Source organism: Typha angustifolia, chromosome 12 (genome assembly GCF_048772165.1).
Source record: "Typha angustifolia cultivar Huaian chromosome 12, ASM4877216v1, whole genome shotgun sequence".
In the NCBI taxonomy this organism is placed as follows: Eukaryota; Viridiplantae; Streptophyta; class Magnoliopsida; order Poales; family Typhaceae; genus Typha; species Typha angustifolia.
Genome location: NC_133250.1, coordinates 1,405,148 through 1,417,440, shown reverse-complemented (window position 1 = coordinate 1,417,440; position 12,293 = coordinate 1,405,148). Strand labels below are relative to the sequence as shown.

Genomic DNA, 12,293 nt, shown 5'->3' with positions numbered 1-12,293 from the left:
ATTTTTTATTAGACTAGGTAAGCAATCAACACAGTAAAAATCGATTGACCTGTCGTGCAACCTGGCTGGTTTTTGGAGAACCGGCCAGGTAAACTATATTTGCAAAATTACATAATTATCCTAATTATTTAATTATTCTATTTTATATCCTAATGGTATTTTAGTCCTAAAATTTTAAACAAAGCTTCAACCTAGGCTCGGTTCAAAACAAAGCTCGGCTAAGCTCAAGCCACTCGTCTATTTTGATATCCCTAGAACTAATAAGGTGTTAATTGTAAAATAACAAAGATGAAGGGTGATATTTGAAAATTTTCCTTAAAAAATAGCCTTTTCTCTCTTATGAATTGTGATGCCAAAAGTGCCTTCTGCGCCGTTGCTTTTTGTCCCTCCCACTCCCACGTGCGTTGCAGGTGGGTCTGTTCACTGAAACAGAACAGAAGCAACGGTCATCAAGCCAAGAATGAAGAACCTTCGAATGCCCGCTCCCACAAGCAAAGCGACCAAATTGGAATTCGGAAACCCTAGAAATCTGACGATGGGGACGATGTCCAACACCAAAACCCATCTCTTCTACCATCGCACCAATCCTCCAATTTAATAACCTCCCCCTTCCTCTCTCTCTCTCTCTCTCTCTCTCTCTCTCTCTCTCTCTCTCGGCGATTAGAAATCATTCGACCTAACTCTCTCGGCTCACATTCGCATTTAACTCCGCATTACTTTGGGCGTTAGATTTCAAAGAAATATATGTAATAAATGGTAGAAATGTGCAGTTAAATCGTGGGAGCCAGATGCCAAAACCCTTTCTTGGCCTTGGTTCTTGAAGGATAGCTCTCGTTTCTCCTCGACTGGAAGCATAGGTATGGAAAGTTCGAATCTCTGCTTATTGTTTTCCTTTGCCTGCCTTTTGCTTCAATTTTGTTTTCTGGTTGTGGAGAAGTGAGTCTTAGATACGAAAAACTTGGATTTTGCAATGTGGGTTTTGTTGTATCGGTACGTCGTGGAAGAAACAAAATTTTACCTTTTTATTCCCTCAAATTTCAGCACTGTACTGTTTTGGTTTTGATTCGCATCTCCTATTCTGATGGCGACCTTTGTTATGGTTCTTTCTTAGAGTTTGCTCTTAGATTGGAAGTGGATCAAGAAAGCGACAGACAAATTTTGTAGTTTGGCCTCACTCCTGGCTTAATTTTAATGTTATATTTGAAGTGGAAAGGACATCTGCAAATATTTTATTTTGGCCTCACTCACTCGTTTAATCAAGTCTTGGTCGGAATGTTACACTACATGAAATTCTTGACATGGATAGCGGCTCCAGTCAATAACTTCTTTGTTGCTTTTATGAGCAACTAAGGCCATATAATTTATTTCTTCCTTGTGATGCTAATCTTATTCATCCCGTCTCTTCATGAATGTACCATTACTAATCCGTTCTTCTAGAGTTTGAGAGTAATCATGTTCATTTGATCTGGATGTCCAAAATGGTGGTTTCAATGAAAGAGTAACACTAGCACCTTAACTGCCAATTATCCAGATGGGTTAGAAAGTCTTCTTGATCCTGTTCCTTGAATTACCTGCTTAAACAGAGGTTTTAAGGGCATCTAATAGATCGTAAAAATCCGATTACACTACTACAGTCTTTGAAGAATTTGATTCTGATATGCTGGCTCATTCTTGGTGCTTTTTTAGCTTTTAAAACCATACGATTTAAGCTGTCACACCATAAATATTTATTTCTATTAAATACTACCCGACTTGGCTTGTTCTCGGAACTCATGCATTTCAGTATCATTTTTAATGAAGGAAGTCATATTTGGATAGTCTATTGAGCCACATCCCAGTGTTAGTCCCACGTGGAACAGAAAACTAAGTTAGAAATGATTGATAATATAATATAGCTCATAGTATGAAGACCTATGCTTTTCAGTTGAACTGGGGTTTGACTTCGCAAAACCTCATTTGTTACTTTTTTGTTCAAGTTGGCAAAACTGCCTTAGTCGGTTCATCAGACGTGGAGTAGCAAGCAAATGAGTATCAAAGTCATCATGCAGCATCAAAGTTGGCATAGAAACTGCAGTTATTTGTCTTTTTCTTTTGAGAAATTAGAAACCAGAGTTATTTGTTGATGTAAGCATGAAAAAACTCATGGGATCATCTCCAAGGTATGGGCCCAAATAGAGTAATATGTTTTAGCTATATAATTTTGGACACACCATATAAAGGCTTAATCTTGTAGGTTAAATATAGAAATACATGCACTCCCTTGTCTGCCAACAGAAACAATATTAAGCATAATATAGAAAAATGTGTCCAGGGCCTCCAGGGTATTCGAAATACTAGGTTTATGCTTTTCAGATACTCTTTGAAGTTAGGCGACCTTTTATGGATTATGTCAGCTTGTTATTTCTGAATTTAAATGGTTTTGACAACTGTTGAACTGGCAATGCAAAGAACAAATGTTCTGTGGCTGCAAATTCCTATGCCTATAATACCCCGCACATTTATTTCCTGTTTTGTTTATCTTCTAGCTACTGTCCGCGTAATTTCACTGAGGAACATGGCCAAGTAGAGTTTTAACGTCACAATGTGTAATGTGTCTCTTTTTTTTTCTTTCCTTTCCCACCCTAAATTTTTTGGATCCAATTTGGTACCTGTATTGAATTCAGACATTTGATTTCTCTTTCAGTTCTTCATAAGATCCTTTATTTCATTTTATCAATTGTCTTATTTTGCCTGAAGTCCATAAATGTAAATAAGTTGCTAGTTTTATTAATGTGGCTTTCTACCTTATACAGAGCTGTGATAAACATACTGGATTATCTGAAAATTAGCTCTCTTTAACTTACTTATACTCAAGCATTAGCTGCAATTTACTTCAGGACTAGGGAGAATAAAGACCCACGTGTTGCTCTCATTGTGAGACCTGTGTCTGCTAATATATATTTTTTCCAGATCAGTTGATGTGATATGGCAGCTGAGGTTGATCAACATTATTCTGGATGGTCACATGGAGAATTGACTGGTCAGGACCAGTCACAGGTAATTCATTCTTCTTTCATTACAATTGTGTATTTAAAGACTCACGTAGCACTTCTTTCTACTTCCCGTAGCTTTGGTATCTGATTGTCTATAATGGTTATACATGCCAAGGAGAAGGGTCTAGACTCTAGAGGCCATTAACTTGTAGTTGAGCAAAAGTAACTTAGAGACATACAATGAAATGCTTCCAGAATTAGTAACCAAAAAGAACAGGAGGAAGCATGTATGTCACCATATTCTTTTCTTTTTGAAGGTTCCTAGAGGACGCGGTGGATGTAGTCAAACATAATGAACATCAAAGCATGATTTTCTGATTGGAGCATAAAAACTTATGATGTTGCAAATTTTTCCCACTTGGACCTGGTCCCTTCATTTGTCACCAGCTTGTTATGTATATTAATGGATACTCAATCTGTGATAATGGAGGGATTAACATATATACAACAGTACAATCCAGGGTCTTCTGGTTAAGAAAATGGATGGCGTGTTCTGCATATGGATCAAAGTTTCTATATACGGTTTCAAACGATAGATTTGTGTATGTGATAAATGATTGTTGAAAGCTCATGACAAGTGCGATGTACTTGTAATAGAAAATCTCTTGGACTACATTTGCTTTAGCAGTATGTAGTTGCAGCACTGTGGAGGTTGCTAACGTAGCATACCTATAGTATGACTAAGGTAAGCGGATATTTGAATATAAAGAGTAAATAAAATAATAACTCATAGGTCTCTCTGCTATGGCTAAAATTTCCTTATTTAGTGGTGTTGAGAAAATAGTTGTAAGGGAACTTGTTTCCAAGCAAGAGCCATGAGCATATTATTTAATGCCTTGAAGAACAAACCAAACTTCTGAGTTTTGAATTCCTTGATTCATTAAAAGAAGTTTCTCATCTTCCTTTTGTCTTTTATTTTCTTAAACAAAGTCATTCGCATGCGAAGGACACTAGAATTGTTAGTTGCAGTTTAAGAAGAACGGACACAGATATGGGATATGGATATGACATGATACGGACGCGAGGATATGATAAATCTTGAAAAAATAGGATACGATATGTTTAGGACACATCAAAATAATTAAAAGAAAATATTATATATATTATCAATACGTTTGAAGAAATAATTTTCTAAACTTATAGTATAAATACGCAAACATGCATAAATTATTCATGAGAGAAAAACAAAATGCACACAATACCACAAAGTCAAAAATGATAATGCTAATACTTGACAATAGAATATTAGCCATTACTTAACTATAGTGGATGACATAAGCGAATCTGTGATTTTACAATAATTATTATTAATATTACTTTTCTTGTATGTACTAACTTGTGATTGTTGCATATATAGCATACACAGGAAATTCCTTAAATAGATCATTTATATTATCAATTTTTATAGCAGATGATAAATTTTATGTCCAAAAAATTTCTTAAATATCAAATACATTGTAGAAGTGTCTGACACGTGTCTGACGAGTGTTGGACACAAACACGGCATGCTATTTGAAGTGTTCGTGCTTCATAAGTTACAGTCCAATAACATGGCAGCCTTAAGTTTGTGTACTAGAATCTCGCATGAATGAACTCTGAGAGTATACAGTAGTCAGTATACCAAATGTAGTTTCTACCATGGTACTACATGAATGTGAATATTTTAAAAGTAGTTGATAAAGTCTACATGGGCCTTGATATAGATTCTGTACCATTTAGTATTTACATTCAAGCAATAGCTACCGGCACTTGGAATTGGTTACTGCATTGAGGATACAGACGGAAGTTTCAACAAATTTCTGTACCTTAACTCAATATCATAATTACAGATATTTCTTATATTCTAAACTCATATTATACCCATAAATCTAAACCTGCACTTATGATTCTCCACACCATTTTTAATGCTAAAATTATCATTCTCTTTTTGATTTTTTTGGGGGTAAATTGGATGTAATTACTTTATATCAAATTTTGATAAGATTTTTTTTTCCTGTCTTTTTTTATTCTTTTTATTTAAATTATCACCGTTCTTTATGGTATCTTCTATCTGATTTTCAGGAAGTTCCACAAATGGGTGTTCATGGTTCTATATCTTTTGGAAGATATGCAGTTGAGTCACTGTCATGGGAGAAAAGGTCAATATTTACATTTAATAGATGTCAAGAGGAGCTGGACAAACTCAAACGTCCTGGTTTAGTTGCCCAAAAGAAGGCATATTTTGAAGAATATTACCGAAGGATTAGAGCTCTGAAGGTTTTGGAAGTGAACCCACAATCTGAACTCACATTGGATTATGCTGGTGATGGCAGCATCTCTGGCCAGAGTAATGAAGATGAACTGGCTGCACAAGTTGAAAGTTTTGATGATGGAACAGAAAAGGCCACTGATCTCAGAGAAGCCACCACCAAAGTTATCCTGGAGGAGGAAAAGAACTACTGTGAATCTATTACGGTGAATCATTTGAATTTTGATCCTCTGTTATCATCTACAAAAAGCTTGGAAAATTTTGAAGATGAAAAGAACCCTCATTATACTCAGATGCAACAGTTGGATACTGATTCCAAATCGCATTCATATACAAATTGCAAAGATCAGAACAACCTCCTTTCCCTAGATAAAAAGGAGCTCTCGTTAGAATGTGACATTTCAGCTCATAAGAATGATTCTAATTTTGCTGCACCTGAAAGTGCATTATCTGCAACAAGTTCTAGACTAGATTATTCCGAGTGTATAGAAGTTGACAACCCTGAAATAAGGAGGACTGCATCATTTAGTAATAGAGCATCTCCAAGATTAAAGGTATGCAAGATATGCATCATGCAATACTTTTTCTTTCTGTCTTATTATTACATCACGACAATCAAAGCTTCATGTAACATTTAACAAGATAACTTTCATGGAGTCTATTTAGTTAGTAGTTCAATCCATGTGTTGTCTTTGAATATGTCTACGACAACTTCGTTGATGCTTTCTATCTCTCTACATAAATATACCCTTCAAGAACAAAACCTAATTGGAACCAAGCTTTTCAAAGGGAATTATTCAATTTGCTTTTATAAGCTCAGTTATTTTCGCATAAAGAGTCAAACTTATATTGATACAATTCTTTTGCATCTTTACAAACTGATTTGTGCTTAGTGCTTTAGTGATTGATTATTTATTTGGTTCTTCTATGTTCTCTTATCAGGATGCTTATGGTTCAGATTCAACATGCAAGTCACAGAAGAAGTCTTCTCAAGACCAAAAACAATTTCCAAAGGCAAGCAAGGAAGACAATAATACTGGCTCAAGCAAGGCAATTGCTAATAGAGTTGCAAGCAACTTTCAATTTTCCTCAGTCACTTTGCATAAACCTTCTAGGGGAGCACGATGTAATGTTACCGTACCTCGCCCATTTTCCTTTGCCACCAACAGACGAGCTGCACTTGCTTCTAATTGTAGTGATGGTGCGGCGAAATTGAATTGTGAAGCTTCACCCCTAATGGATGGGAAGAATGCCAGGATTGCACAGGTAAGCTTTCCACTAATACCACTATTCCAATGGATATCCAGAAAGGTTTTTCACCACTTATATCACAACTCAATATTAAGGACATTCTGGTCTTCCATTTTCTCTTGCTTGTGAATTGATACTTTTTAGTCATTGGATGGGAGTCTGTAGTTCCAATTGAATATAAGTTAGAGTGTCAAGTTCAATCTTCTAAAACTGTCAATTTGTTCACAGCTTTCCCTTTCCATTTCTTGAAGGTTACATGCATAGGTAGATTATGACCTAGAATCTGGAGTGTCTAGAGAATGAGAGGTGCTAATTAAGATCCTCTTCTCTTGTTTGAGTTTTGACTTCTAGTTTTAACGGTATACTTTTTGGCATCCATAGAACTATGTAAGCTTAATAGCCTTTCATTTGTCCTTTTTCTCTCTTTGCAATATCATCACTGTTGCTGCCAGTCTTGTGCCTTTGTCCAGCTAGACCATTTATGCATGTCAATCTTTTATGTGTGTAAACTTGCTTAATCATCCATCTTTTGAATTGACAGGACACTACACGGAAAACAGCCATATTTGATGGTTTGGCAAACAAAGGGTTAAAAGATAGAAGGTTAATTTTGTTTGTTTTCTGATGATTAAGGTACTGCCAAAAACAACTTGTTTGACAGTGATTGACACCCATAATATTTATAAACTACAGAGATCATGGAGGAGTTCAAAATTTACCTCTACCTCAGACAACAATGAATACTTGCCCCAGTGGACGACCTCTGAAGGCAAGGTATGCTAATTGTATTGGAACACAAGCTATATTTATTTTATTCTATTACTCTAAAGATGACACCACTTGAAATGAATGACAGACATTGGTTATGTATGATGAACTAAATCTCATTGGAATCTCTTGATTCTTCTTTCAGCGAACATGACATTGAGTCTTAATGCTACAGTTATAATTGAATGATTACTTGTCCAAAATAGTGATCCTCATCCTGAACATAATATATAACATTTGAAAATAGGAAGAAATCTTAATGCTTCATGTAGTTCATACGAAACGGACACTGGAAATAATGATGGTGTGCACAGTGCATAAGAACTAAAGATACATAGTATTTAGCATATCAAAACATCCTGAAAAGTTTATGAACCAAATATATCGTGTCAAAACGTTATTTCCAGTTTTGCACTATGATAACTACATTTTCTCTATTAATTTTGTAAGAGTATACGACATTAATTTGTAGGTACTTCATTGGTATAGAAGTGGATGTAAGGATTATTGTAATTGACAATGTGTGTTCAAAATATAATCACTTATGTAAACATGTCTAGTTCTTATGTATGAGCAATAGCACAAGATCTTTATGAAGAAACAGCGAGTGGGAGATCGGATTCCAGGACAAGGTTCAAACCCAATAGCTATGGTTCGAATTCTAATACTTGTTGTTGATGTTCTGTGAATGTGTAGGCATATGATTCTAACCATCTAAGAGTAATTTTGATTAAACACAAATTGTAGGCATATGGTTTGACCAATCTAAGAATGATTTTGACAACACAAGAGTGTAGGCATATGGTTTGAACGAACTAGGCAACTATGGATGCTTTTGACAGATTATTTCTTTCTAGTGAGCATTTGAGGGCACTTAGGGGTCTTCAAATGCTTGGATGGTGGTGATCTTTTCCTGAGGCCATTTTGAACACTTTTGAGAGCATTTTCAACTTTTTGTCATAGAGGTACTTAAGGGGCTTTTGACTTAAATAAAAAGACATCTCTTCCATGACATGTTTGGAACTTCTGGAGATCATTAGCGTGGCTTTGAGATGCTTCACGGCAAACATGCTAAAGAGTAAAAAAGACTTGATTCTGCAAACTTCTTATCTCTATTAGTCATATCTCGAGAGTTATTGAGACAAGCAATACAACCGCATGGGTCATAGAGGTTGAGAACCAGGGAAGCAGTACATCAAGGGGGAATCGAGTAAGATCATTGTAGACGTAGTTGTAGGTATTAACGGATTGTTTGTAAGTTCTTGCAACTACTATATTTGATATAATGTTTGATTCGATCCTAAGATAGGACACGTGGTTTTTTACCTTGGTTTTACAAGATAACTTTCTATATAAAAAATTTGTGTCTTGTGATTCCTTTCTATACTTACTCTTTTGCATTGTTATATTATGATAGCATTAGAAAATTAAGTTTCCTAGGGTTTTAAAATTTCCAGAGGGCACAATTTGATTTTATGGTTTTTTTTTTCATGCACTCTTGATTGTGCAAATTCAACTTATGAAAATAGCCTCTCCACTGATGGAGGTATGGTTGTCCACATGTTGCCCTTCCGATAATATGTTTTGGAGCAACTTCGTGCACTTTGGAAAAATTAATTAAGGGATTTATAGAATCTAGTACATGAATTTTTCCAAGTTAAATCTACACAAATTATAGTAGAAGACAAATAATAAACCAGAATAGAAAGATTAAGACAATCACAACAAAACTTGTAAGATTTTTACGTGGAAAACCCCTTATTAATGAAGGGTAAATACTACGGATCAAAACTGTTGAACTATAATCATATGTACAAAATATACTTACAACTCGTCTATCATTTGACACCCATGGCTAATAATTGAAGATTTTTTTGCTCACTAGACATAATTATAAACTATTTCCTATGCAATAGTTCATCAATTCAGCTAGAACCCTTGGAGTTGAAATTTTCATGTCTTAGTACCCCCTCGAGACACTAATGTAGATGGATAGATGTAGAAACCCCAAGATCTTCACATTATAGCTCTAGTGATGAAATAGATCTTGGAAAATAATAATCTCTTTCCTTTTCTCTTTAATAGCTCCTTAGGTTTTGATATGAAAGAGATCTCCAAAAGCCCGCCAAATGAAATAGCCTCCATTTTATATAGATGATAAAAACCTCTTTCAAATGTATTAGAAAACCCTAAAATCCTCTTCAATTTTTTTTCAAATACAGCCTAAAATTTTTCCAAAACTGTTTAGGTGTTCAAACAAACTCATCTGATGAACATAGTATTGCTTATCCGTTCAAACACACTATTTCATCGTTGAACATCTATTCATCAACACTGTTCATCGGTACTATTCATCCCTTCAACACTTTGATAGATTTAGCTTCTTTTTACAATTGCCTTTTGTTGGAACATTGTGCTGTAGCTCATACTTGATTAATTAGGGAAAGCACATCATGAACAACTTTATTTGGTGACGAATTTGCCAATTACAAAACCTAACACACTTGAGCATCCTTTTTGTTCTCTTTTATTCTAAATGAGACAATAATGGTTAAGCATGTGGAACTTCTTCACTTAATTGCTAAATGGGAAAGTATGCATATCTCCATTTTAAATGAGTATTCTATATGTAATTGGCTCTTTGCTGGATTAGTAGGTCCTGTAACCTTCCTTCATGTGACACGGCTGATTTACATGGCGAAGTTAACATGGTACCTACAATGGCAGCAAAATGGAAGAAGCCCAAGGAGGTAAAACTTAATTTGCAATAGATGTTATTACTTTATAGTCCTTAAATTTTGAACTTTCAGCAATTTATTAAGTAGCTTTAATTTTTGGACAAGGAGAAGTTTCATGATTTCATTTTGCATGCTAAATTTTTTTTTTAATAAAAGCTAAATTATGTATTGAATATTTCTACCATGCAAGATAAGCAACACATAATTTATCTTTCACGCCTCAGATATGCACTATCTTTCTTGTACAGTACATGTCCTTTCTATACGTGGCTACAGAATTTGCAGTTACTACATCAAATCTTCTCATTAGCTCTACTTTTATTTCAATTGTATGTTGAGTTGTTGAATTTCCTATGGAACTCTTGGTAGGCTGCAGTTATGAAACTTCCGTTTCTTTCACCAACATTTCCTTGTCAAACTATGTCTTTCGCTGAATACAAGCAACTGACGTATATCATCCTCTTGTATAGCCATATTATGAAGGTGAATCTAATTGAAAAGTCAGAGCTCATTGTTTAGAGCTTTATATATCACAATTTTTTACTCATTTGGGGATGAAAGTACCAGTTGCATTGAAGCTATAGTGAAGAAGATTGTAGATTCAGGAACCCAGACTCTTGGGGGAAAAACAGAAGGGAGTTATTAGTCCCTCTTTCATATTCTGTTATGGATCCGCATTACAATTTGTGTTCTGTATTTGTGGTTCTAGTCCTATCTTCTCTCATATATTCAAGTCCTCAGAAGTAGATTCTAGAAGTTCTACAAGTGACTGACAACAACAAAAACAATTTGTGTTCTGTATTTCTGTTTTTCCTTCTTTCCTATCTTCTGTCTAAGCTGACTGTTTAGATTTTGAATATATGGCTATTGATGCTATCCTCCCTAATGTATCTTGAGTTCTTGGAGTATATTTTCCGTTGCATATGTAATTCTTCTGTAAGAACTCTATTGTGGAATTTCGTGGACTTCATCTGCAGGGTAAAGTTGAGTCAAGATTGACATCGGCAGTTTGTGGTGTTACTTCAAGGACAGTTGCCCTTAGACAGACTGTAAATAGCAGAGCAGAAAGTCCAAAGGTTTGGTTGCATATCTTCTGACTTCTAAGTTCTAATAATCTATTCCCTTGGTTGCTATGGATTAATGATTGGAGATAGCTCATTATGGTGATATTAATTCAGAGACAATTGAAGATACTCATTGTGGAAATGTTATATTTAAAGTCCTGATTAGGTGTTCAACACTTGCTGATACTACAGGTAGTCTCATCACGGGCCACTAACACATTGCTTGATGGGCGGAAGACTTTGAATGGAGAACTTGCAGTTGACAGAAGGAAGCCTAGGTACACAAACTCGGATGTATGAATTTATCTTATTTCTGTAGACAATCGCTTCCTTTGCCTTTTGTTTTCATTCCTCATTTTCATGTTGAGTTTGTTGGTTATTCATACAGGCAAGAGAAGCAACGGTGGCGATAATTTCCCTGCAATTTCAGAGCAGAAGTCATCGACTATTTCACGCATAGATTAGACATACAATTTCTACACGCGAAGATAATTGCATTGTATTGCAGAGATAACTTAATTTAGCCAGACAGAGATGTTATCTTTCTGATCACCAGAAAGTAAGAATGTTGCCACGGTAACAGCAGGTATGTTCCTTCGAAACAAAAACGAGGCAAGGGTTTTGTGAGGGATCACCCAAAAACTGGAAGAGAGAGTAGAATAGGTATGGGAACTGGAAACTGGGATGAAAGAGAGATGTTAGCTTACATCTCCTATCACTCTGTATATTACCCAGATGCTTTTTTATCCACCTTGCATACTGATCTTTATCCATATTCAGATTCCCTTATCCAGACATGGATGTTGACTGAGCTATTCTATCTAGAAGTAAACCCATGCATCTGCGTAGCTTAATATATTTCACCAGAACAATATAATTGCTTAACTATATCTTGATTCCTTGTTCTTTTAGAGAAAATTAATGTGTGTGTGTGTGTGTGTTCTTATCTTATGTTGATCTAAACATGATATCAGAGCTTGCACTCTAGAAATCTTGCATATAATTATAAAATTATTGAATGGATCTATCACCATGCACGATTTAGTAGTGGCAAGTTTATCATCATCATATTGAGTATTAATTTTTTTTCTTCTTCAAAAATGAGAGAATAAATTGTTAGAAAAATATCGATGATTTATTAAGTATTTCATCATTGATCAGGTAATTGCTCGAAAGTGGACTTGGACTTTTT

The 12,293-nt window shown here is 35.2% G+C and overlaps 1 protein-coding gene across 4 annotated transcripts; it reads left to right on the top strand.

Annotated features, from left to right (window-relative positions):
* The first annotated feature begins 429 nt into the window (after positions 1-429).
* On the top strand, positions 430-11,975 carry LOC140772262 (uncharacterized). 4 transcript variants are annotated; one of them, XM_073114245.1, is made up of 10 exons: positions 430-857; positions 2,950-3,036; positions 5,094-5,834; positions 6,223-6,546; positions 7,073-7,134; positions 7,225-7,305; positions 9,956-10,049; positions 11,015-11,113; positions 11,294-11,395; positions 11,490-11,975. In XM_073114245.1, exons 2-10 carry the CDS (start codon positions 2,965-2,967, stop codon positions 11,559-11,561), a joined length of 1,647 nt encoding a protein of 548 aa, XP_072970346.1. In that variant the 5' UTR covers positions 430-857; positions 2,950-2,964; the 3' UTR covers positions 11,562-11,975. The 4 variants fall into 4 exon arrangements, with proteins under 4 accessions (XP_072970346.1, XP_072970347.1, XP_072970344.1 ...); XM_073114246.1 differs by having other exon boundaries at positions 9,953-10,049; positions 11,294-11,379; XM_073114243.1 differs by having other exon boundaries at positions 9,953-10,049.
* Positions 11,976-12,293: the final 318 nt, after the last annotated feature.

Bases quoted from the DNA above. Each gene is read 5' to 3' on its own strand.
- LOC140772262 (XM_073114243.1), top strand. From the start codon at position 2,965: ATGGCAGCTGAGGTTGATCAACATTATTCTGGATGGTCACATGGAGAA. The intron at 7,306-9,952 runs GTATGCTAATTG...TTGCTGGATTAG, and splicing joins GGACGACCTCTGAAGGCAAG to TAGGTCCTGTAACCTTCCTT. The intron at 10,050-11,014 runs GTAAAACTTAAT...CTTCATCTGCAG, and splicing joins AATGGAAGAAGCCCAAGGAG to GGTAAAGTTGAGTCAAGATT.